Here is a 25,803-nt window from a genome sequence, read left to right as displayed (position 1 = left end):
GGAGTGAGAATGGGAGGAGATGTAGGGCCAGCGCCATCATTTGTGCCTAAGGCAACATGAGAATGCGGGGCTGCTTCTTCAAAAAGCAGAGAAGTACCATTAAAGATACTAAAATATGCTCAGACAGGAGTGGGTGAAAGGGTTGCTGTTGCCAAAATGCCCACCAGATGTGCTCTGGTGCTGCCAGCCTAGGATAGAGAATGACCGACACCTCACTCTGCTCTAGGACACGGCTGGCTAAGCACATCTGAACCCAGCCCTCCTTACTTTTGCGTTCAGGCCCCTGGGGTGGCAGCAAATGGGATACCTGGACAGAGAGGGGAAGGACAGATCCTGGGACACAAGTGGACAGGGGAGTTGGTGGTCAAGAACTTGTCCTAGGGAGGACGGGCCACGTGTGAACCTACATTCCACGTCCTCAGGACATGTTCCATTGTGATAGATTTCACTTATAAAACATAGGTTAAGAGAAAATTTTATTAAGAATTTCTGTATGGGAGTTCCCGTCGTGGCGCAGTGGTTAACGAATCCGACTAGGAACCATGAGGTTGCGGGTTCGGTCCCTGCCCTTGCTCAGTGGGTTAACGATCCGGCGTTGCCGTGAGCTGTGGTGTAGGTTGCAGACGCGGCTCGGATCCCGCGTTGCTGTGGCTCTGGCGTAGGCCGGTGGCTACAGCTCCGATTGGACCCCTAGCCTGGGAACCTCCTAAAAAAAAAAAAAAAAGAATTTCTGTATGTCTATCGCAGGATGTTGAAAAGCACTGAGCCCTTCTGAATGTGGCATCCTGTGCAGCCACACAGGTTGCATACCCATGAAGCCGGTCCTTGGTAGAGCATCTGTAGGTAAATAAGCAACCCACATTTCTTGAACATATTCCATAAGGCTGATATTGGGGATGAAGAAATTAAAATGTCATGTACCCTCCCCACATGTTTCTTACATTAAGCAGGTGGATTAAAGTCTCTAATCATGTTTACAGGCTGCCATGGAGTACAGAGGAGAGGGGCCTAAGTCCTATGGGTTGAGAAGTAGAGAGGCAGTATTGCTTTGAAGGATAAGCAAGAATTTGATTAATATTGGTGGGGAGGGGAGTGTTTTAGTTTGGGCTCCCCCTGAGGCAGGGATTTGAGTACATGTAGCTTATGTGTAAGCTGGAATGACAGCTGGTTGGGAGGTGAGAGAGTGAGATGGAAGGGAATGTGCATCATGCAACAAGTTATCACAAGGGCAGCTGAGAGGAATCTCACTGGGGACACTGAGAAGTGGTGCAGGAGGTCTGCCTCAGAGTTCCACTCCTGGCTACACCAGGTCAGCAAACTCATTCCCTTCAGGGCCAGGTAGAAAGGCTACATCCAGTCTCCGTTGCATATTTTTGTTTGATTTTGTTTTGGTTTTGTTTGTTTGTTTTAATTTACCATTTAAAAATGTAAAAACTGCTCTAAGCTCACAGACCATGTGGCTTGCCAACCTGTAATCTGTACAGTAAAATAATCAACCACTGGTTGAGGGCTGCTTCCAGCTAGCATTAATTCTTGGTGCTTATGGCCTGCCTCACTCAGGCAGAGAGGCCTCCAGCAGCAATGCAACACTCAGGCAACATGATGCAAATGCTGACAGTTGAAAATTGAACCAGCTAGCTTAGTGTATTACTCCAGGTAAGAGTTGATGTTTGTTATTTAGTCTGAGTTGATGTTTGTTATTTAGTCTAAGTGGAAGCCCTGGAGGTAGTGAGAGGTGGCTGAGTCTGGATACATTTTAAGGGTGTAGAACCCTCAGGATTTTCTGAGAACTGAATGTGGAGTCAAGATCAAAGTCTTTGGCCTGAGCAGCTGGGTGGGTGCAGCTGAGACAGGAAACGCAGGGGAGGTTGTGGAGACTTGGTTCATTTCCTTTGTAAAATAAGGATAAGCCAAGATATAATCTGGTCTTAGAAATGAGTTTGCGGAAGTAACATGGGGTAGTGGTAGAAATCCCCAGACAGCTTCTTTCTTTAAATGCCTTTAGTCTTTTTTCTGACCTTGGGAAGGTGACTGCTTTTACTTCTAAAGTTGCCTGACACCTTTCTTTCTTTCTTTTTTTTTTGTCTTTTCTAGGGCCGCACCCGCAGCACATGGAGGTTCCCAGATTGGGGGGGGGGGTCTAGTCGGAGCTGTAGCTGCTGGCCTACACCAGAGCCACAGCAACGTGGGGTCCGAGCCACGTCTGCACCCTACACCACAGCTCACGGCACTGCCGGATCCTTAACCCACTGAGCAAGGGCAGGGATCAAACCCGCAACCTCATTGTTCCTAGTCGGATTTGTTAACCACTGAGCCACGATGGGAACTCCATGACACTTTTCTTCCAAGATTTTCTTTCAGTCTCAAATTTAGTAGCCATGGATGGTGGTTATTACCTTGCATTTTGCATTTTTGTAGAATCTTTTTCTTGGTGTTTTTATTTTGCTTACATTAAAAGGAATTTATGGTTGTTTAAAATTTCTAACAAAACAGAAATATAGTACAAAGTAGTATAGTATGATGTTAAGAGCACCGACTCTGGGACCAGACTGCCTGTGTTCACATACTAGTGACAATTTTCCAGGGGGGTATAGTGTTTGTGTGTCTTGTTGTATTGTAGTAATGCTTTTAAATGATAAAAAGATGGAAGGCACTTGCTCAGTAAGAGTTGGAAACCATCATTTTACAGAGACAGAAACAGGCAGGTTCACTGTCAGTGATAAGAACCATGGTGAGGTGAGTATGGGGCACTTCAGCGGCTCCTAGGAGAGCCCTTAACCCAGATTTTGGGGAAAGGGGCAAGTCTTCCTGGGCAAGTGATACTGCAGATGAGGCCTCAAAGATCTATGAGAAGAATGGGCAAGAGAGTTCCAGGAGGTGCAGAGAGGGGAGTTGTGTATTCCTCCAGGGCAGGGTTGGAGAATGACTATGAACCATTTTAAGGATTTCAGGGTCTGTGTACTTTTCCTAACAGACTGTAAGCTAAGTAAGTGGATGTTCTGGAGTGTGCTGCCCTTCTTTCTCTTCCTGCTGGAATGTTTAAAGTCTGGAATTCACAAATGTTCTAAATATTTCAAATCTTGAGAAACAGGCTTGCTTTAGTTTAGTCAGTGTGTTTTGCGCAGCTACCATGTGGAAAGTAAATGTATTTAAATACAATGCACTGGTGTTCCCATCATCATTGTGGCTCAGCGGAAACGAATTTGACCAGGATCCGGGAGGATGCAGGTTCAATCCCTGGCTTTGCTCAGTGGGTTAAGGATCTGGCATTGCCCTGAGCTGTGGTATAGGTATAGAGACGGTTCGGATCTGGTATTGCTGTGGTTGTAGGCCAGCAACTATAGCTCCAATTAGACACTTATCCTGGGAACATTCATATGCCATGGGCACAGCCCTAAAAAAAAATTAAAAAATACAGTGTACTGCCTGCCTTCATCTTGTAGCTAAAGTTCCAGCACTCTTTGCCCAGGTGTCAACCAGGCATTGTGCAGAGCTTCCCCCAGCAGAACCTTAGCTAGGTCCAGAGACAGCCCTTGACACCTACCTCCAAACAACTAAAACTTGGTTTTTGGAAGGAGCAAGAGAGAAGCAACACTTCACATAATAAGGGATTCTCAATAGATTAATAACTGACTTCTCAGAAATGATGGAAGCCAAAAAGCAGTGGGATCACATATTTATAAAGTCTTTAAAGGAAAAAAAAACAAAATTAAACCAAGAGTTCTAGGTTAACCAAAGTATACTTCAGTAATGAAGGAGAAATTAAAACATTTCTATATAAACAAAAGCTAAGGAAATTTGTTACCAGTGGACCTGCCCTACCGTTAATTGGAACCATTAAAAAAAAAGTAGTAAAGATAATCAGGGAGTTCCCGTCGTGGCGCAGTGGTTAACGAATCCGACTAGGAACCATGAGGTTGCGGGTTCGGTCCCTGCCCTTGCTCAGTGGGTTAACTATCCAGCGATGCTGTGAGCTGTGGTGTAGGTTGCAGACGCGGCTCGGATCCCGAGTTGCTGTGGCTCTGGTGTAGGCTGGTGGCTATGGCTCTCATTAGACCCCTAGCCTGGGAACCTCCATATGCCGCGGGAGCGGCCCAAGAAATAGCAAAAAAAAAAAAAAAAAATCAGTATTGTATATTTTGTTTTGTAACTTCTTTGTCTTTCGTGATTTAAAAGGCAAATACAGTAAACAATAATTTTAAATTTTGTTAATGGAAATAAATGTACAAAGTGTAATCTGTGACAATAACAACATAAAATTGGAGAGACAAAGATATATATACATATTTGTATACTAAAGAAGCTAAGCTCTTCAGATTGCATATTTTTGGTTGTCTTATTGTCATGGTTGCTGATCCTGTCTTTTGCCAGCTTATATTTTCTTTTTTCTTTCTTTCTTTTTTTTTTTTTTTTTTTTGTCTTTTTGCCATTTCTTGGGCCGCTCCCGTGGCATATGGAGGTTCCCAGGCCAGGGGTCTAATCGGAGCTGTAGCCACCGGCCTACGCCAGAGCCACAGCAACGCGGGATCCGAGCCGCGTCTGCAACCTACACCACAGCTCACGGCAACGCCGGATCGTTAACCCACTGAGCAAGGGCAGGGACCGAACCCGCAACCTCATGGTTCCTAGTCGGATTCGTTAACCACTGCGCCACGGCAGGAACTCCTTTTTTTGTGTGTGTGTGTGTTATTTTCTTAATTAAATGAATTTTATTATATTTATAGTTGTACAACCATCATCATAACCTAATTTTAGAACATTTCCATCCCAAACGCCCAGTCCATCCCTCCCTGCCAGCCTGTCCCCTTTGTTAACCGTGCAGTTTTTCATAGTCTGTGAGTCTGTTTCTGTTCTTCGAATAACTATTCATTTGTATCCTTTTTCTAGATTCCAAATGTAAGTGAGAGCATGTGATGTTTGTCTCTCACTGTTTGTCTAATTCCACTTTCCATGATATTTCTAGGTCCATCCATGTTGCTGCAAATGCCATTATTTCATTCTTTTTATGGCTGAGTAATATTCCATTGTATATATGTTACCACATCTTCTTTATCCATTCCTCTGTCAATGGAGATTTAGGTTGCTTCCATTTCTTGGCTGTTGTATATAGTGCTGCAGTGAACATTGGGGTATATGTATCTTTTTTTTTTTTTTTTTTGTCTTTTTTTTGCTATTTCTTTGGGCCGCTCCCGCGGCATATGGAGGTTCCCAGGCTAGGGGTCGAATTGGAGCTGTAGCCACTGGCCTACGCCAGAGCCACAGCAACACGGGATCCGAGCCGCGTCTGCAACCTACACCACAGCTCACGGCAACGCCGGATCCTTAACCCACTGAGCAAGGGCAGGGACCGAACCCGCAACCTCATGGTTCCTAGTCGGATTCGTTAACCACTGCGCCACAACGGGAACTCCTATGTATCTTTTTTAATCATGGTTTTTCTCCGGATAGATGCCCAGGAATGGGATTGTTAGATCATTTGGTAGTTCTGTTTTTAGTTTTTCCCATAGTGGTTGCACCAATTTACATTTCCACCAACTCCAGCATTTGTTGTTTGTAGTTTTTTTGATGGTGGCCATTCTGGCTGGTGTAAGGTGGTATCTAGTAGTGATGTTGAGCATCTTTTCATGTGTTTTTTGGCCATCTATATGTCTTCTTTGGAGAAATGCCTGTTTAGATCTGCTCATTTTTTGATGTGTACCAGTTCAGATTTGTTGTTGAACCTCTCTATAATGACGTTATTCAGGGAGTTTCCACTGTGGCACAGTGGGTTAAGGATCCAATGTTGCCACAGCTGTGGCGTAGGTCTCAGCTGTTGCTCAGATTCCATCCCTGTCCCAGGAACTTCCATATGCCATGGGTGTGGCCATAAAAAAAACAAAAAACATGAAAATCCTCCGCTATTCAGTCTAGGTTGTTGTAAGTTGTTGATAATATAACTCCCATGGTAACCACTAAGAAAATAAGGTTTTAAATTTATCGAAAAAGAAGGGAATCAAAGTGGCACACTACAAAAAAATCACTCCCTTTCCAAAAAAAAAAAAAATGGGGGTGCAGCAATGGTGGAATTGAGGAACAAAAATCATATGAGACGTGCAGAAAATAGCTACATGGCGTAAGTAAATCCTTCCTTGTCAGTAATCACATTAAGTGTAAGTGGATCAGAGTCTTCTATTAAAGGACAGAGATTGGCAGATTTTATTTTATTATTTTATTTTTTTTTGTCTTTTTCTAGGGCCACACCTGTGGTATATGGAGGTTCCCAGGCTAGGGGTCCAGTCAGAGCTGTAGCCGTCGGTTACACCACAGTAACATGGGATCCGAGCCATGTCTGCAACCTACACCACAGCTCATGGCCACACCGGATCCTTAACCCACTGATCCTTACTTAACCTCATGGTTCCTAGTTGGATTCGTTAACCACTGAGCCACGATGGGAACTCCAGGCAGATTTTATTTTAAAAAGTCAGAATCCATCTACATGCTGTCTGCAAGACACATTATACACTACACTTTATTTTATTTATTTATTTATTTATTTTAGGGCCACACCCACAGCATATGTAGATTCCCAGGCTAGAGGTCTAATCTGAGCTGTTCCTGCCAGCCTACACCACAGCCACTGCAACACAGGATCCGTGACGTGTCTGCAACTTACACCACAGCTCACGGCAATGCTGGATCCTTCATCCACTGAGCAAGGTCAGGGATTGAACCTGCATCCTCATGGATGCTAGTCAGTTTTGTTAACTGCTGAGCCATGACAGGAACTCCTACACTACACTTTAAATGTAAGAACACAAAGAGGTTGAAAGTAAAAGAATGGGAAAAAAGCCAGAATCCTTCTTCACCTTCTACATGCTGTCTACAAGACACTTTATATACACTACACTTGAGATATAAGAACACAAGGAGGTTGAAAGTAAAAGAATGAAAAAAGATATTCCATTCTAAACAGTACCCAAATAAGAGTTGAAGTGACTAAGTTGTTTATTTACTTTGTTTTTGTTTTTTGGTCATGCCTGTAGGATACAGAAGTTCCTGGGCCAGGGATCAAACTCACACCACAGCAGTGACCCAGTGTGCTACAGTGACAACACTGGATCCTTAACCTGCTGTGCCTCAGGGAACTCCTGAAGTGTCTATATTATTATCAGACAACATTAAAAAGGTTATTAGGTGCAAAGAAGGACATTATATATTGATAAATGCTTTAATTCAATAAGAGGATCTAACAATTGTAAACAGAACATAAAACAGCAGATTCCTAAAATATATGAAGCAAAATGGACAGAGTTGAAAGGAGAAATACGCAGTTCTATAATAATAGTTGAAGACTTCAATACTCTACTTGCAGTGATGGATAGAACACCCAGACCAGATCATAAGGAAATGGAGGGCTTGAGCAGCAGTGTAAACCAGCTAGACCAATATACATTCTTCTCAAGTGAAGAACATTCTCCAGAATAGACCATTTGTTAGGCCATAAGAAAGTCTCACATTTAAAAAGATTGAAATCATGCAGAGCATCTTTTCCAGTAACAGTGGAATGAGACTAAAAATAAATAATAGAATGAAAACTGGAAAATTCACACATATGTGGAAATGCAGTAATACATTCTAGAATAGCCAGTGGGTCAAAGAAGAAATCAGAAGGGAAATTAGAAAATACCTTGTGATGATGAAAACAAAAACACAATATACCAAAACATGAGATACAGTGAAAATGGAACTAAGAGGGAAATTTATAGATCTATAAAGGACTCTGGACTCATATCTAGAATATATACAGATGACCCAATTAAAAACAAGCGAGTTCCCATCGTGACTAGTATCCATGAGGATGCAGGTTCGATCCCTGGCCTGGATCTGGTTAAAAGAATTGAAGAGATGCTTCACAAAAGAGGACATATCCAAATGGCCAGTAAGCATACGAAAGAATTTTTGATGTTATTCAGTGCACATTAAAACCACTGAGAGGAGTTCCTGTCGTGGCACGGTGGAAGTGAATCTAAGAACCAGGATGTTGTGAGTTCGATCCCTAGCCTTACTCAGTAAGTTAAGAATCTGGTGTTGCCATGAGTTGTGGCGTAGGTCACAGATGTGGCTTGGATCCTGGGTTGCTGTGGCTATGGCATAGGCCAGCAGCTGTTATCTCCCATTGGACCCCTAGCCTGGGAACCTCCATATGCTGCAGGTGCAGCCCTAAAAAGCAAAAAAATAAAATAAAAATAAAAAATAAAACCACAGAAAGATACCATTACCTCCCCCTCTAAATGGTTAAAATTAATTGAACTGGGAATATTAAGAGGTGGCAAAGATTTGGAGCAGTTGGAACTCCCATTACACTGCTGATGGGAACATGAATGCAAGTAACTATACTCCACAACCCAGAAATTTTATCCTGGGAACATTCCCAACAGAAAAGAGTGCTTACATAAAAATGACTATAGGAGTTCCTGTCATGGCTCAGTGGTTAATGAATCCAACTAGGAACCATGAGGTTTTGGGTTCGATCCCTGACCTCGCTCAGTGGATTAAAGATCTGGCATTGCCGTGAGCTGTGGCGTAGGTTGCAGACGCAGCTCAGATCCCACGTTGCTGTGGCTCTGGCATAGGCCCGCAGCTACAACTGCGATTAGACCCCTAGCCTGGGAACCTCCATGTGCTGCGGGTGTGGCCCTAAAAAGCAAAAAAAAAAAAGTATAAAAATTTATCATAATAGCTCTAGCTTTAATAGCTCAAACTGGAAGCGACCAAACGTTCTTTGGCACTGTAATATGTTCATTCAATGTACATATCTATAGAAAAGAATAATCTACATGCACCAATGCGGATGAACTAGTAGATATAATTTATTTTTAAAAATTTCGTTGGAGTATAGTTGACTTCTAATTAGTTTCACATGTACAGCAAAATGAATCAGTTGTGTGTGTGTGTGTCCATTCTTATTTTCCCATATAGATTATTACAAACTATTGAGTAGGATTTCTCTGTGCTATACAGTAGTTTCTTATTAATCATCTGTTTTGTACAGTATTGTATATATGTTATTTTCACCCTCCCAATTCCTCCCTTCCCTCTGATAACCCTGAGATTGATTTTGAAGTCTTTGACTTTATTTCTGTTTTATAAATAAGTCCTTTTGTATCATTTTTACTAGATTCCACATATAAGTGATATCATATATTTCTCTGGTTTATTTACTTTGTCCAGTAGGATAATCTCTAGGTCCTGTCCATTTTGCTGCAAATGGCTTTATTTCATTCTTTTTTATGGCTAATATTCCATTGTATATATGTACCACATCTCTTTTATCTATTCCTCTGTTGATGGACATGAAGATTGTTTCCATGTCTTGGCTATTGTAAATAGTGTTGCACCGAACATTGGGGTGCATGTAAATTTTCGAATTACGGTTTTCTCCAGAGAGGTGCTTGGGAGTGGGATTGCTGGATCCTATGGTAGTTCTATATTTAGTTTTTTGAGCAGCTTCCATACTGTTTTCTGTAGTGGTTGCACCAGTGTACATTCACACCAACAGTGTAGGAGGATTCCTTTTTTTCCACACCCTCTCCAGCATTTATTGTTGGTAGACCTTTTGGTAATGGCCATTCTGACTGGTATGAGGTGATACCTTATTGTAGTTTTGATTTGCATTTCTCAAATAGTGATAGGTAGCATTTTTTCATGTGCTTGTTCGCCATCTGGATGTCTTTGGAGAAATACCTATTTGGATCTTGTGCTTTTTTTTTTTTTTTTTTTGGTCTTTTTAGGGCCGCACTGGTGGCATATGGAGGTTCCCACAGGCTAGGGGTCTTGCTGCTGGCCTACACCAGAGCCACAGCAATGCCAGATCCAAGCCACATCTGTGACTTACACCACAGCTCACGGTAATGCTGGATCCTTAACCCACTGAGCAAGGCCAGGGATCAAACCTGTGTTCTCATAAATGCCAGTCTGATTCATTTCTGCTGAGCCAAGACAGGAACTCCTGCCCATTTTTTTTTATTGGATTATTTGTTTCTTTGATATAAAGCTGTATGAGATGTTTGTATATTTTGGAGAATAATCCCTTGTTGTTCACTTCATTTGCAAGATTTCTTCCTCTTTTTTTTTATGGTTTCCTTTGCTGTGCAAAAGCTTTTAAGTTTAATTAGGTCCCATTTGTTTAATTTTGTTTTTATTTTTGTTACTCTAGGAGGTGGATCCAAAAAGATATTGCTGCAATTTATGTCAGAGTGTACTGCCTATGTTTTCCTCTAGGAGTTTTATAGTTTCTAGCCTTATGTTTAGATCCTTAATCCACTTTGAGTTTATTTTTATGTATGGTGTTAGAGAATGTTCTAACTTCATTTTTTTTTTTTTTGCTTTTTATAGGGCTGCTCCTGCGGCATGTGGAGGTTCCCAGGCTAGGGGTCTAATTGGAGCTGTAGCCGCTGGCCTATGCCACAGCCACAACAATGCAGGACCCGAGCTACATCTGCAACGTACACCATAGCTCATGGCAACACTTAGATCCTTAACCCACTGAGTAAGGCCAGGGATCGAACCTACAACCTCATGGTTCCTAGTTGGATTCTTTTCTGCTGTGCCACGATGGGAACTCCCTAACTTCATTCTTTTACATGTAGCTCTCAGATTTTCCCAGCACTGCTTATTGAAGAGACCGTCTTTTCCTCCATTGTATGTTTTTGTCTTCTTTGTCATAGATTTGTTGACCATAGGTGCTTGGGTTTATTTTCTGGGCTTTCTGTCCTGTTCCACTGATCTATATTTCTGTTTTTGTGTCAGTCCTGAAGTCAGAGAGCCTGTTTCCTTCAGTTCCATTTTTCTTTTTCAAGATTGCTTTGGCTATTTGGGGTCTTTTTGTGTTTCCATACAAATTTGGGTAGTGTAGTCATTTTGACAGTATTGATTCTTCTAACCCAAGAGCATGGTATATCTTTTTCCATCTGTTTGTGTCATCTTTGATTTCTTTCATCAGTGTCTTATAGTTTTCAGAGTACAGGTCTTTTGTTTCTTTAGGTTGATTCCTTCCTAGATATTTTTTTCTCTTAGTAGATATAATTTTTTTATTTTATTTTATTTTTTTTTACTATTAAATCAGAAATATCAGTTTATTTGCCAGAATCAAATTATGTACCACAATTTAAGTTGAAATTGAGTTTAATTTGCCTATTTTGTTCACATTTCCATTCAAGTAGATATAATTTAAATGAAAGCAGCCAATCACAAAAGAGTACACAGTGAAACTGGTGATTTCAATTATATTCCATCAGAAAACTAATTTATGGTGATAGAAATTGTAGTAGTGGTTTGTGACGGTGAATGCTCTTCAACGGGCCAGGGCACCAGGCCACCTTCTGAGGTTCTGGAGCTATTTATAGCCTGATGTAGGTAGTGGTTATACAGGTGTATGCATACATAAAAATTCATTGCACTGTATACTTAAGATTTGTGCATTGTACTAAATTTAATTCCCAATTAAAAAAAAAATCAAAAGTGAGAGACTTGAAACTAAAGCACATTCATTTTTCAACTTTTTTTTTTTTTTTGCTTTTTAGGGCCATACTCATGGCATATGGAGTTTCCCAGGCTAGGGGTCAAATCGGAGCTGCAGCTGCCAGCCTACGCCACAGCTCATGGCAGTGCCAGATCCTTAACCCACTGAATGGGGCCAGGGTTTGAAGCCACAATGTCATGGTTCCTATTCAGTTTTATTTCTGCTGCGCCACAATGGGACCTCCCAATTTTTCAAATTTTTGTTGTAAGGCCAAGCCTTTTTTACTTTGTGTGTGGAGGGTCCATTGACTTCTCTTCAGCCTGGTCTAGTGTAAATCTCACCTTCAGTGTGTTATGCACAGTTTTCATGGTCTGTCCTTTTAAATTAGAGCAGTTTGCTCAGCATTCTTAATCAGGATCCTTCTGGATTTTTATTTCACCATTTTTTTTATTGTTGTCTTACTTACTGTCTAATTTGACCAGAAGTTTGTTGCCTTTTTTGTTTTAGCATCTTGTCTTTATTACATCTCTAAAAATACTCAACCAGTCTACTTTTTGAATTGGTGTGACTAAATGGAGTTTGAAAAATTCTTTTTTTTTTTTTTTCTTTTGTCTTTTTGTTGTTGTTGTTGTTGTTGTTGTTGTTGCTATTTCTTGGGCCGCTCCCGCGGCATATGGAGGTTCCCAGGCCAGGGGTTGAATCGGAGCTGTAGCCACCGGCCTACGCCAGAGCCACAGCAACGCAGGATCCGAGCCACGTCTGCAACCTACACCACAGCTCACGGCAACGCCGGATCGTTAACCCACTGAGCAAGAGCAGGGACCGAACCCGCAACCTCATGGTTCCTAGTCGGATTCGTTAACCACTGCGCCACGATGGGAACTCCGAGTTTGAAAAATTCTGATCTAGAGGCTTCTGAGTTTACTTCTGGCACTGATGTTTTATGACTCATTTTGTACATTTGTACCATTCTCCTAGCAGGAAGAGTTTAGTGCGTCTGCAATAGTTCCTGTGTCTCTGTTATCTCAGCAGATTCTACTTGCCATGCTGTCCTAACTCTTCTCTTTGTTTTTTGTTCATCCCAGCTACCCACTGTTGAAACTCCCCTTGCCAGGAACAGGGCCTGTGGAATTCACCACTCCTGTGAAGGACTACTCGCCTCCACCTTCAGCTTCTGACCACAAGCCAGGAGAGCCTAGTGAGCAGCCAGAGTGGGTAGGTGCTCAGCATGTCACCCAGGATAGCCCTGGGGGTAGGGTGCAGACTGGCCAAGGCAGGGGTTCTGTGAGCGAGTGAAGGGGGTCACCTTCTGATGTGTGAATATGTATACTTGAATAGTTTTATAAAGGCACCAACAATATTTAGTTATACATGTAGTTATGCATTATTCCTGTTTTGAAAGAATACACCAAAAGACAGATGTGTGACTGCCCTAGAAAAGGTAGGGATGGCCAGCTGAGTCTGGGTTCACACTGTGGGCTGCTCACATAGTGTGCACAGGTGCCAGGGAGTACCCTGGCAAACAGATCATCTCCTCCTTGCATCAGCTGGTCATGGGAACTACTGAGCATCCCTAGAGGATGTTTTGGCATCAGAGTGCCAACTTCATTTAATAGTTTTTTTCAAATCTGTCAAGTCTTACTTTATTCTCACAGTCCGGTCAGGTAAAAGGTGCAGGTTTCGTCTGTTTTTGTTTTGCAGTTAAGGCAGCTGGGGCCCAATGTGACGTTGTATCTCATTTTAAATTTAGTTTACATGGGGTCAGCACTGGATTAGAACTCAGATCTCCTGACCTGAAGCCTTCTGCTGCTTCTGAACCATACTGTTCTTAGTTGATTGTCTCTGAGCTGAGCACTCATGTAATTGAGGAAGAAAGAATCTCTCCATTTCAGGGTGTAGGTACAGGATGTAACTCACCAGAATGCTTGGAAATCTGACAAGAATCATTAGCTTGTCTCTAAAACTTTTACCTGCCAGGGACGGATAAAGTCGTCTTCCCTCCTGTGTTGTGCTGCAGTCCCATGGATTGGTGCTAGGCTTGCCGAGTGTCTTGTTGAAGAGCAAAACCAAAACTCAGGGCACAGAGCTCTTCCTCTCCCACCTTCTCTCTGACAGTAATTGCACATTCCTTCCCATTTATTTATCGGGTAGTTTAGCCAGGTAACTTGGTATAAACATGGCTCTGATGTTGCTGAAATAGAGATATATCTGGTAAGATGGGTATGTGTTACACCATGCATGCTATCAGGAAGAAGTACACAGTCCAGGCTCAGTGGTACTCTGTCCATGAACATCTGAGGGAGCATTGTCTGATGTGTTAGAAACCAGTTCTGTAACTTCATGTCCCAGCTTGACCCTTGGCTCACTTTGGGACCTCTTAGCTTCATTAGTCTCTTGATGCAGTTTTACCACGTAATGGAGCTGATGGTTCCTGGTTACAAAATAGCCTGTGTTTGTTATGTTTTGTGACTAATAGAGTCCATTGGGCCTGTTGGTACAGAATAGATGTTTCATGATAGAGTTGTTAGGAGTTTTACTTGTTTGTGGACTTTTTAAACTTTCTTAGTGCCCTTCTTTGGTCTGGGAGGATGATAGTGTGTGTATAAAATAACTTGGGGGTTCAGGAATTAGAGGGTTGTCCTTTTTTTCTATTTTCTCATTGGCGCCCCTGGCCCCTGAAAGGTTGAGAAGGAGACCTGTGCCCTGCTATAGTCACCTGGTGTCATGCAGCTCAGGGGTCAGTTATCTTACCTCCATTGACTGTCCATCATAAAAAATTGAAGGTCAGCAGTACAGGAATTGTACAGACTGTTTTAATTATAAGGAATAGAAAACTCAATTAAAAGCAGAGTAAGTGAAAATGGCATTTTTTGGGGGATCATATAACTCAGCCATGGGCAGGGCTTATTCATGGTTTGGACCTCAGAAGGGGTCCTTCTCTCAGCTCTGCCTTCTCTGGGTCAGCTCTACTCTTGTCTCCCTAATAGTGGCTGCAGCAGATTCAGCCCCATGTTCTTGCAGCATCTAATCCAGGGGAGGGTGAAAGGATACCCATTTGGCTTTGAATGGGGTTACCTGCCTATCCCCACCCCAAACCCAGTGGCTGATGGGGTGCTTTGTTGTCTGGCTTTATCACCTGGTTATCATCATCACCAGGCTGGGAATGAGAGAAGATGGCTTCCAAAGGAAAATTAGGAAGCTCAGGCACTGAGCAGCATAGGGCTTCTACTACTCATACCAGGGAGCCAAAACATCCCTCATCCCTGAATTCATTCCTTTATTCAGCACTGTGTTTATGTTTATTTCATGTCTGCACTATGCCTGGCAGGGTGATCTGGGGGACACATAGAGCTTCACTGCTCCTGAGGAGCTCCCAGTTTTCTTGGGGAGAGAAGAGATGGGCCTTGGTGTAAAATAAGTTCAGCATGGGAGTTCCCTGGTGGTCTAGTGGTTCAGACTTGCGCTTTCACCACTGTGGCCTGTGTTCAGTCCCAGGTCTGGAAACTGAGATCCCACACCAGGCCACTGCACACTGTGGCCAAATACATACCTACATACATATATACAAACAACACAATGCAATAAATTCAGCATATGTCAAAGGGACACAGGAACCAACTCTGTCCTCAGGGAGCAGGGAGATGACCTTCCTTGATTGTGGGACTGTGCTTAGTGACTTCCTTCCAAAGAGTACCAGATGGAGAGAAGGAGGAAAGAGTCACTCTACAGTGGAGAACCTGGCAGGTAGTTCCTCAAGAAGGTGATTAGGGTCAACACCAATAGAGATAAATGAGGTCAATGGTTTGTACCCTTAATGTGTAACGAGAAGGGTGCTTTACCTCTGTGGTCTTCCTCCCCCAAACCCATAACCCTAGTCTAATCATGAGAACTTCAGACAAATCCCAGGTGAAGGATGGCCTTCATGGTTCCTGACCAGCACTCTTTAAGACTGTCAAGGTAATCAAAAGGAGTTTGGAGTTCCTGTCATCACTCAGCATCTAACTAGGATCCATGAAGATGCAGGTTCGATCCCTGGCCTCGCTCAGTGGGTTAAGGAACTGGCGTTGCCGTGAGCTGTGACATAGGGTACAGATGTGGCTCAGATCCTGCGTTGCTATAGCTGTGGTGCAGGCCAGCTTCTGTAGCTCCGATTTGACCCCTAGCCTGGGACCCTGCATATGCCATGGGTGCGGCCCTAAAAAGACAAAAATGAAAAGAAAAAAGAGTCTGAGAGAAGCTTTCGGAGTCTGGACAACTAAATATGACACATGGTATCTGGATGGGATCTTGGGAGAGAAAAAGGATATACATACAAACTAAGAGAATCCGGTTTCCTTACTTTTCCTTAGTCATAACCTGGACAGTTATGAGAAATGTCCCTCAAGTGGGATTTGTCTGTTTTTCTCTAGATTAGACTGGGATTATGGGATTTTGGAAGGAATATTACAGAGGCAAAGTGTCATTCTTTTCATGTCCGTCAACCTCCTAAATTATTTTTAAAATTTCCATACATTAAAGTTCAGTCTTTGTGCTTTAAAGCTCTTGGTACTATGAGGTGTTTGTTTATATTTATTTATTTTTTGCTATTTTTAGGGCCGCACCAGGGGCATATGGAGGTTCCCAGGCTAGGGGTCTAATTAGAGCTACAGCTGCTAGCCCACGCCATACCCACAGCAGCACTAGATCCCAGCCGAGTCTACAACCTGTACCACAGGTCACAGCAGTGCTGGATCCTTAACCCACTGAGCGAGGCCAGGGATCGAACCCTCAACCTCATGGTTCCTAGTGGGATTCGTTTCCGCTGCCCCATGACAGGAACTCCTGTTTGTTTTTTTAAAAGCCTTTCTAATAGAAGTATGGAACAATCTTGTTTTGGTTTAAATTTGCATTTTCTAGATGACTAATCAAGTGCTTGGTGTATTTGCATATCTTCCTCTGTGGAGTATTTCAGTGTTTTGCCCGTTTTGAATTGAGTTGTTTGGAGTTCTTATTGAATTGTAATTCTTTTTGTATGCTGGAGGTGTCTCTCTATTAGCTCCCTCCTCTCCTTTTGCTGAAGTGTTCTCCCCAGTGGAATGGTGGCTGTACCCTGCACTTGCGCCTTTATGTGTCCTCTGGAGAGGTCTCTGAGCAGGTCCCATGCTCTGAGTAGGCCTGCCCTGTGTGGAGTTACTCATCAGTGGCCTTGTAAGATGGGGAAGGACAGTTCCCTCTGAAAAAAGGCATGTTTTTACCAAAGCAGAAAGGTGAAGACTTTCCATTTCGCAGGCATGTGACCTTGGGCAAGTTACATAACACTTCTGTGCCTTAGTTTCTGCATTCATAAAATAGGGATAGTAATTATACCTGCATTATATATTGCCATAGGATTAAGTGAAAGAATGCAAAAGTTTAGTGCAGTGACTGGGCCGTCACTTGCATTTGATAAATGTTTCTGGCCATCACCATCGTCATTGTCATTGATTAGATCTGGCAAGAGCAGAGGGCAGGAGAACAGAGGTTCTCATGCTTGAATTGCCCTCTGAGTGCACTGGGCATGCACACCTTGTCTTTACCCCTCAGCTCACATGTCACGCTCTCCAGGAAGCTTTCCCCAGCTCTCTTGCAGATGCGTGTGCTGTTTCTCCTCTGTGCACTGTAGTACAACCCAGCTGAAATCATTCCTTTCAAATCTGTATAGTCCAGGAGTTCCCTTCATGGCTCAGTGGTTAACGAACCCAATAGGATCCGTAAGAATGCAGGTTTGATCCCTGGCCTTGCTCAGTGGGTTAAGGACCCAGCATTGCCATGAGCTGTGGTTTAGGTCACAGACACAGCTCAGATCCCCAGTTGTTATGGCTGTGGTGTAGGCTGGCAGCTGTAGCTCTGATTCGCCCCCTAGCCTGGGAACTTCCATATGCTGCGGGTGTGGCCCTAAAAAGCAAAAAAAAAATAAAAAAAATAAAAAATAAAAAATAAAAAATCTGTATAGCCCAGTGTTTTGCCAATACTATATGCTCAAGAAAGATTTTTTGTTGAATGAAGAAACATTGCGGCTTATTGAGGAGACGGAGTCTGAAGTAAGTTATTTTTCTTGGAGTGTGGTAGGTGATGAGGTAGTGGGACCAATTAAATCCTGGGCTCTGGGATTTAAACAAATTCTGTAGGCAGTGGGAAGCCATTCCCTTAGAGGCAGTGACATGATGAAAGCAGTAGTAAGAAAGGTCAGTTTCACTGAATTTGGAGAAATTCGTAGACTGAGATGACTGTGCCTAGGAGGAGGGTGAGGGGATATGAAAGCGGAGAAGGGAATGACTTTTAAGGCCAAATCCAATTTTAAGAGCTTTAAGACATAACAATACAACTAGATATAACTAACATGTTTTTGGCTGGACACCTTGCTAGATGGTTCATGTGAAAGCTTTGTTTGGTCCTCACTATTCCCATTTCCTTCACTGAGTAAGGGACTGAGGCTTGGAGAGTGTAGAAGCCCTCGTCCAAGGCACACAGCCAGGGGCAGATCAGAAGTTGAACTCTGGCATGTCCCCTGAACGTGCTCTTCCCACCACACCACACCCCTCACCTGTCCAGGGCTGAAGAACAGGGAGCAGGAGCTCTGTTTTCCAGAAGAGCTGGGTAATGGGAGTCCCCTATGTCATGTTCTAGGGGGAGCCCCTGAGTGTGTCAGTCAGCATAAAAGTGAAATACCTGGAGCTCTAGGTTGCTTTCTCTAAATGTGAAGGAAGGATTGTGTTTAAAACAATAACAACAATAATAACAATATTGAGATGTCCTTTTCTGACCTGGCTCCCCTAGACCAGGTCATTATGCAACCCTGAACCTCATACCAAGCACTACCTGCCAGGTTCACTGAGGTGGCTCTGCTTCGGGGCCAGCACTGCAGTGTTTGTGGTGGCAGCCTGAGCCTGAACGCAAGGTTTCCAGGGAGCCCTGGCCAGGACCTCATGGTGGTGGCCAAAAACTCCAGGAGTCCCCAGGACCTCAGCTCCCCTCCTGCACTGCTTGTGCTGGGCCTTTCCATCTATGTCATTTTCTCCATGGGAACTTGTTCAGAGCTACCCAGGAGGTTGGCTGTAGAGAATATACCAGCTTGGGCATTAGGCAACCCTGGGCTTTAATCCTGGCTCTGCTGCCTATCAGCTGTGTGTCCTTGGGTATGTCTGTTTTATCCCTCTGAGCCTTGGTTTTCTTATCTCGGTTCTCTAGCTCAGGGTCTCTTGAAAACTGCAACTAAGATGTGAGCCAAGGCTGCAGTTATCTCAGAACCTGACTGGAAAGAATCTGCTTCCAAGTTTACTCCAGTCATAGGCCAGCAGAAGGCCCTTGCAGGCTGTTGGACTGAAGGCTTCTGTTCCTCACTGGGTGTTGGCTGAAAGTCCCCTCAGTTCTTTGACACGTGGACCTTTTTGGAGCAGCTCATAATATGGCCGACTTATTCAGAGTGGTGGCTCCAAAAGAGAGGTGTGGAGGGGTCATAGTCTTTTTTGTCCTCCCACTTTAAAAAAAATTGTGGCAGGGAATTTCTGTTATGGCTCAGTGGTAACAAACCCAACTAGTATCCATGAGGATGTGGATCCCTGGCATCAGTCAGTGGTTTAAGGGTCACAGTGCTGTGAGCTGTGGTGTAGGCCGGCAGCTACAGCTCTGATTCACCTCCTAGCCTGGGACCCTCCATGTGCCATGGGTGTGGCCCTAAAAAGACCAAAAAAAAAAAAAAAAAAAAGTATCAGAATACACACAACATGAATTTTACTCTCTTAACCTTTTTTCAGTGTACAGGTCAGTAGTGTTAGATACTTTAACGGTATTGCACAGCCATTACCACCATCCATCTCTACAGTTCTTCATTTTGTACAACAGAAACTCTATACCCATTAAACAATAATTCCACATTTCCCCTTCCTCAGCCCCTGATAACCACCAGTCTCCTTTCTGTCACTATGAATTTAGCTACTTTAGGTACCTCATATAAGTAGAGTCATACAGTATTTGTCTTTTTGTGCCTGATCTATTTCACTAAGCAAAATGGCCTGAAGGGTTATAGTCTGTTGTAACCTAATCTCAGAATTGAGAGTTCTTCACTTGTGCTATATTCTGTTTGTCAGATGCCAGTCACTAGGTGCAGCCCACTCTCAAGGAGGTTACACTTGGACATGAGCCCAGGAGGTAGGAATTTGGGGGGCCACATTAGAAGCCTCCGTCTAGTGAGGATTCCTCACTCTGTACCCAGGGGCATCTGGACTCCACTGGCCTTTATGCTTTCTCCATCATGCACTTAGGATGCCATGTGTTATTTCTGTTTCTGGGTCTCTCACTTGAGTATCAAGTAGGGATTTTGATAGGACACAGCATAGTGAGTGCTAGGTCCTGCCCATGTCTCCTGCTACCCGTTTTAGTGCCTGCCTGCCTGCTTTCCAGCCACCAACATCTGCATCTCATTTGTCAAAGGATCACTGGTACAGAAGGCATGAGGTGCTGGAGAATTCACACCCCTAGGAGCAGCCCTCAACCAGTAATTGCAGGAGTTGGTGTGTAAACTCAGCTCTCTCCTGTCAGGTGGGATAACTCAGCTAAATCCAGTTATCCACAGAGGTCACTTGCTCACTAACACACTTTGTTGGCTGCCTTCCCTTCCCTGCTCCTGTCACTGCTCCCCTCCCTGTGTTTCCTGAACCTCCGAAAGAAACCGCACTGCTTAAAGACTGCTGCAAGGGGATCCCAAACTCAGATAGTGAAGGACAAGAGTTAGGCTAATACCTGTGAATAAACCACCATAAGAGAATTTTGATACTCAGAAGAGGGTGGTTGTGGGCACCTCTGTTGGACAATGAGTTTGATAGTCATATCAATCATATTAAATGACTGAATGAACCAAGATCTTTATTTTTTTTTTTTTGGTCTTTTTAGGGTGTCACCCATGGCATATGGAGGTTCCCAGGCTAGGGGTCCAATCGCAGCTACAGCCGCCACCCTACACCACAGCCACAGCAATGTGGGATCCAAGCCACATCTGCATCTTACACCACGGCTCACAGCAACGCAGGATCCTTAACCCACTGAGCGAGCCCAGGGATCAAACCTGAATCCTCATGGATACTAGTCAGGTTTGTTACTACTGCGCCACCATGGGAACTCCTGAACCAAGATCTTGAAAGAAGTGGACAAATGTGGAATAACTGCTTGGAAAGTTCAGTTGGGAGTCAGTCGGAAGAGCTGACCAGCAGAGGGAGGTTCCACCAAGGCCGGAGAGCATGGCTCACTTCTAGTTTTTTTTGTCTGGTGAGGCTTATTCTCTGAGGAGTGAAAATAATGATCAGTGGCTTTTACCCAAGACTGGCACAAAGTCAAAGGAGAGCGAGGTGTCTAAGGACAAAGAGGTTTTATATTCCTATGAAAACTATGGATCCTCTCCCCTAAAAGTGATGATGGTGATAACAGATACACTTCTGAGGAGGCATGCGAGTTAAGCCGGGAAACTCCTGGAGCCATCCCTAGAGCCTGGAATGAGAGCTCTGAGCAAAGACGCCCTGGGGCTGGTGTTCATTTACTGAGTTGAATATCCATTGCACCCAGGACGCTTCCAAACGCTTCTTTTGTAGTGTTTGTGAGATGGCCACTCTGCCCAGTATGTACTAGCTAGCTAAGGGCTGCTTTGCCCTGCTTGTGAAAAGAAGGCAGTTTCATGCCAAATCTGGCTTCTCCTCAAAGGAGAACACATCTGGAGTGCCTTTCAAGCAAAGGAAACTCCTGGCCCCACACCAGTGCTCAGACTGATAAGGGCAAGCCTTTGGCTCATTTGCTCTCTGTATACCAGAGGCCTAGGTGGGAAAAAGGCAATAGTTGCTTTCTTGAGGAAAGATGCACTGGGACTGGTGTTCGTTCACTGAGTTGAATATACATTGCAACCAAGACACTTCCATACTCGTGTTTCGTGGAGTTTGTGAGATGGCCCTTCTGCCCTGGTTGTGGTAGTATGCTCATTGTACTTTGTTGAAATGGTGGCCTGGATGGTCATGGTTGGGAAGGGGGCTAGATGTGGACGGGAGGACCAAGGAGCTGTCCTGCTTGGAAACCAAATGTTCAGTTGCACAGGGTCAGTGGGCCTGAGGTTGAGGGTGAAGCATCTGACAAAGGCTGTGGGCAGAGGAGGTTGTATGTGCAGTCTTGTACCCAGTGGGAACAGACCTGGGTCTGGAGGCTCCGCAGTGCCAACTGTTTCTGGGTGATGTGCTGTGTCCTTCATGGAGTTTGAGGGTGATCACCCTGAGAATCTCTCTCCTTGTGGGGGTGTTGGTCTCTGGGCAGCTGCTGCCCACCTTCTGTGTGGTGTCTTGAGACAGTGAGCTGCTGTTCAGGTCAGAACCTGTGGCATTCAGTTCTATCCAGATACCACTGTATCTCCCAGCAGCTTCTCGTGAGCTAAGTCTGGTGCAGGAGACTAAGTGGGTGAGGCCTTTTGTCCCCAGAGCCATTTATAAATGTATGCTTCATAAAGGCTCAGATGGCTACTCAGAGGTTCTTCCTTTGTACCCAGGAGCCCCAGAGGTGTTAACTTGCTGTGCATGTTCAGCATCTTGACACTTGCTGTACCTTGGCCTGGAGCATGGCATCACTAAGTGGCTAGGGGGCCTTCCTTTCATCTACATACCTTCCCTTCCGAGTCCATGATCGCAGCACAGGCATCAGGACAGTCCCCTCACCCCTTGGCCAGGCCTGGCTCCCTCCAGCCTGTGCCTCCGGGCTATAGGAGGTCCTTCCTTCTCTCTACTTGGGTGACAGTCTAACTTTAGGGGTCTCAGAGCACTGCTTTGTCCGGCCACCCCTCCCTTTCAAAGACAATCAGGGGCTTTTCTTGGTCAACTGGCTAAAATCCAGATGGCTAAATCGGGCTTCATCCTGGCCATTTCTCCTTTTAGCTATAATTTCCTTTATTATCTGACAGGATTCCTCTGTGCTGTCCAGGATGGTCCTCAGAGACCCTCCTTGCCCCTTCCCCATATCCTGGCTCCACTCAGATCCTCTTCTGGCCATAACCCTACCACGACTAGTCCACAACCTTGTTTGGGGGGTGCTTCATGGCATATGTATCACTAGGAATCATTCCTCACCTGTTATACATGTGTCATTTTGTCACTTAGGTACCTGTTAGCTCTTTAAATATACATGGCAAGTTCTAGTGAGAAAAGTGTGATTGATGAGGAGACCTGGGTTTGGATCCCGTACCACCCTGCTTGAGTCCTGAAACCCTAGACAATCATTTTGCTTTTCATAGGACTGTCGTGGTGGGTGGTGAAACCATGTACCACATCGGTTATTGCTAACATTTCCATTGGCATTTATCTCTGCACACAGTGTGTGTGTGTGTGTGTGTGTGTGTGTGTGTGTGTGTGTGTGTGAGCTAGTGGGTACATCTTGGTGATGTTATAGGATGAGTGTCATTATCCCCCTTGCCCACTAAAGAAATTGAAGTCCAGAGAAGTCAAAAATGTTTCCAAGGCCATAGAGTTGGAGAGTAGAGATTTAAAACTGGGTCTGTTGAGCTTCAAAACCATTGACCTACAAGGGTCAAAACTAGGGTAAGAAGGCCACACCCTTTGGGGAGCTTATGGCCTATTGCAGAGTCTGCAGGTATTTTCCATCAAGGGCTGGATAGTACATGTTTTATTTAGGCTTTGTGGGTTACATTGTCTCTGTCGCAAACACCTCTGCTGCTGTTGGATGAAAGCTGCGTGGACAGTGTGTAATGGGGTGGGTGTGGCTGTGTTCCAGGGAAGACTTTATTTAGAAAAACAGGTGCCAGCCTTGATAGAGCCTGTGGGCCATAGTTTGGCAGCCCCCGTTCTGTTGGGAAATATGTGGGAAAGTGGTTCGTAAGTGGTGGATGTCTTTATTTTCTAAGGCCTGTCTTGTTGTCCCCATGTTGCTTTGCCCATAGCAGGTGCTTAGTAAATCTGTGCATAGGCTGTGTTTACTGTGCATAGGCTGTGTTTCTCCCTCTTGTGCTGAGCTGACCTTTCTACCTCTCCCTCCATTTCTTCTGCAGTACGTGGGTGCCCCGGTGGCTTACATCCAGCAGATATTTGTGAAGTCCTCAGTGTCTCCCTGGCACAAAAACCTCCTGGCAGTAGACGTGTTCCGCTCACCTCTGTCCCGGGCCTTCCAGCTGGTGGAGGAGATCCGGAACCACGTGCTGAGAGACAGGTATCCTCTCTGGGATCACAGCCTCCCTGATACAGTTCTGTACTAAAGGGAGGGCAGCCCCCAGTGTAAGCCAGCTCCACAGAAAGCAAACGGGTGAGAAAGATGGTGCCTGAGCCTGCTTCACTTTCCTCAGCACTCTCATGGGTCCACTGTGGCTGCATTCCCCTCGGCCTTGTGCAGATGGCACAGGTAGGGCCCTGAGCTTCGTCCTCAGATCTCAGACAGAGTTAAGAATACTCTGGGCCAACCCTGTGAAAGGCTGACGGAAGTCCAGTTGACTTGTAACCCAGAGGGCTCATTGCCCAGGGTTGTGAGATGTGAGAGTAACGGTGGTGGCCGTGTTGATGCGAGGCAAGCTCTACCTGGGAGTGTACTTCTGAAACCTTACCCCATCAGTGATTCTCTGGAGTGTGCTGGCTTTGCAAGCTGCCTCATTGCTGGGTTTTATTGGGGTGGGTGTGGCTGTGTTCCAGGAACACTTTATTTAGAAAAACAGGTGCCAGGCTTGATATAGCCTGTGAGCCATAGTTTGGCAACCCCTATTCTATTGGGAAATGTGTCGGAAAGTGGTTCATAAGTGGTGGACTAGTGGTTCATAAGGGCTTTGAAAGGTATTTTGGTGAACAAAACAGACCCCTTAATTTTCACCCTATCCCTCTGCCTGCTGAACTAGCGAAGGTGTTCTGGTGGGTGGGTCTGTGTATGCTCCCAGAACTTGCCTCTCCTTGGAGGTGATGGGCTTTTGAGCTGCACATGCATTTTGAAGACCAGGCAGCCACACAATTTGGTTATTGACCCCCTGGAAGAACTTCCCCTGCTGCCCTAGTCCTCCGACTGAGACACCAGGCATCTGGGAACCTGAGGAAGGAAGAGACCTTGTAAGTACAGTGGGCCTGTCCTGTGCCAGCAGACATGGCAGGTGCCTCATCCTGTCTCCTGCACAGCTCTGGGACCAGGAGCCTGGAGGAGGTATGCTTACAGGTGACCGACCTGCTGCCAGGCCTCAGGAAGCTCCGGAACATCCTTCCTGAGCATGGATGCCTACTACTGTCCCCCGGGAACTTCTGGCAGAATGACCGGGAACGCTTTCATGCTGACCCTGATATCATCGGGACCATCCACCAGCATGAACCCAAAACCTTGCAGACCTCAGCCACGCTCAAAGGTACCCCCAGGGAAGATTCCTTGAGGACCTGCAAGGGGACTTGTCGGTCACCATGTCTCTTTGGTGGCCATCCTGGCAGATCAGGGGTTATTCCTTGTTTCCCAGGGTGGGGGCTGAGAGGGGTCCTGTGGCTCTGCAGTAGCTGCCGTTCCTTGGTCAGCACCTGGTGGTTTGTGTCTGCAGACTTGCTGTTCGGTGTTCCTGGGAAGCACAGCGGGGTGAGCCTCTACACCAGGAAGAGGCTAGTCTCGTACACCATTACCTTGGTCTTCCAGCACTACCATGCCAAGTAAGGCTGTTGGCACTCAGGGCTCCTCACGGGCTGTGGAGTGACAGGAGGCTTGGTGTAGTCTCTATTCTGGTTCGAGTGTCCAGAATGCCCTTCTGGGCACTTGGAGTTCTCAGGCCTCCTGTTGAAATGTTTATATCCCTTAGACTGAAGGATGCTGTCTGCTTACACTTAAGTGGGGATGACCTGACAGCTAGTTAGGAAAAAGGGATGGGGTTAAAAAAAAGAAGAAGAATAAGGGACGTAGGAAGGACCGACAAACTCAGTGTCCCAGTGCCTCCACTGGTCTTTCTTGAGCAGAGGGCAGGGGACCCCAGCTGGTTACTACTGAGCCACAGGTGGCCTCCTTCCCAACAGAGCACCGCAGGCAGCTCCCAGCAAGAGTGAGGACACTTAAGATGCTGCTGCTGGGCTCTCCTGGCCCTTTGGCTGTTGGAGTAGAGTGATAGGTTGGGAAAGGGGTGCTAAGGGACAGCTCCCGAGATAATTTTGCCAACTTTTTGATTCTCCCCACCCCCTCTGGAGCCTGTAGGAAAGGTGAGACACCACAGAGAAGCTTCCCCCAACACAGGGGGAGGAAGGAAGCCTTGACGGACCCTCCTTCCAGGGATTGTCTTTGTCCTCTGGACCAAGAGGGATGGTCCA

The 25,803-nt window shown here is 45.0% G+C and overlaps 1 protein-coding gene across 5 annotated transcripts in view; it reads left to right on the top strand.

Annotated features, from left to right (window-relative positions):
- Positions 1-25,803, top strand: part of SCAP (SREBF chaperone) — a 67,364-nt gene that overhangs the window by 30,172 nt on the left and 11,389 nt on the right. For all 5 annotated transcript variants that reach the window (XM_005669481.3, XM_021068614.1, XM_021068615.1 and 2 more), the window contains 4 exon segments: positions 12,589-12,718; positions 23,547-23,704; positions 24,649-24,869; positions 25,053-25,158. In XM_005669481.3, the coding sequence (XP_005669538.1) occupies positions 12,589-12,718; positions 23,547-23,704; positions 24,649-24,869; positions 25,053-25,158 (615 nt within the window).

Source organism: Sus scrofa, chromosome 13 (genome assembly GCF_000003025.6).
Source record: "Sus scrofa isolate TJ Tabasco breed Duroc chromosome 13, Sscrofa11.1, whole genome shotgun sequence".
In the NCBI taxonomy this organism is placed as follows: domain Eukaryota; kingdom Metazoa; phylum Chordata; class Mammalia; order Artiodactyla; family Suidae; genus Sus; species Sus scrofa.
This window is presented reverse-complemented; position numbering and strand designations above follow the sequence as displayed.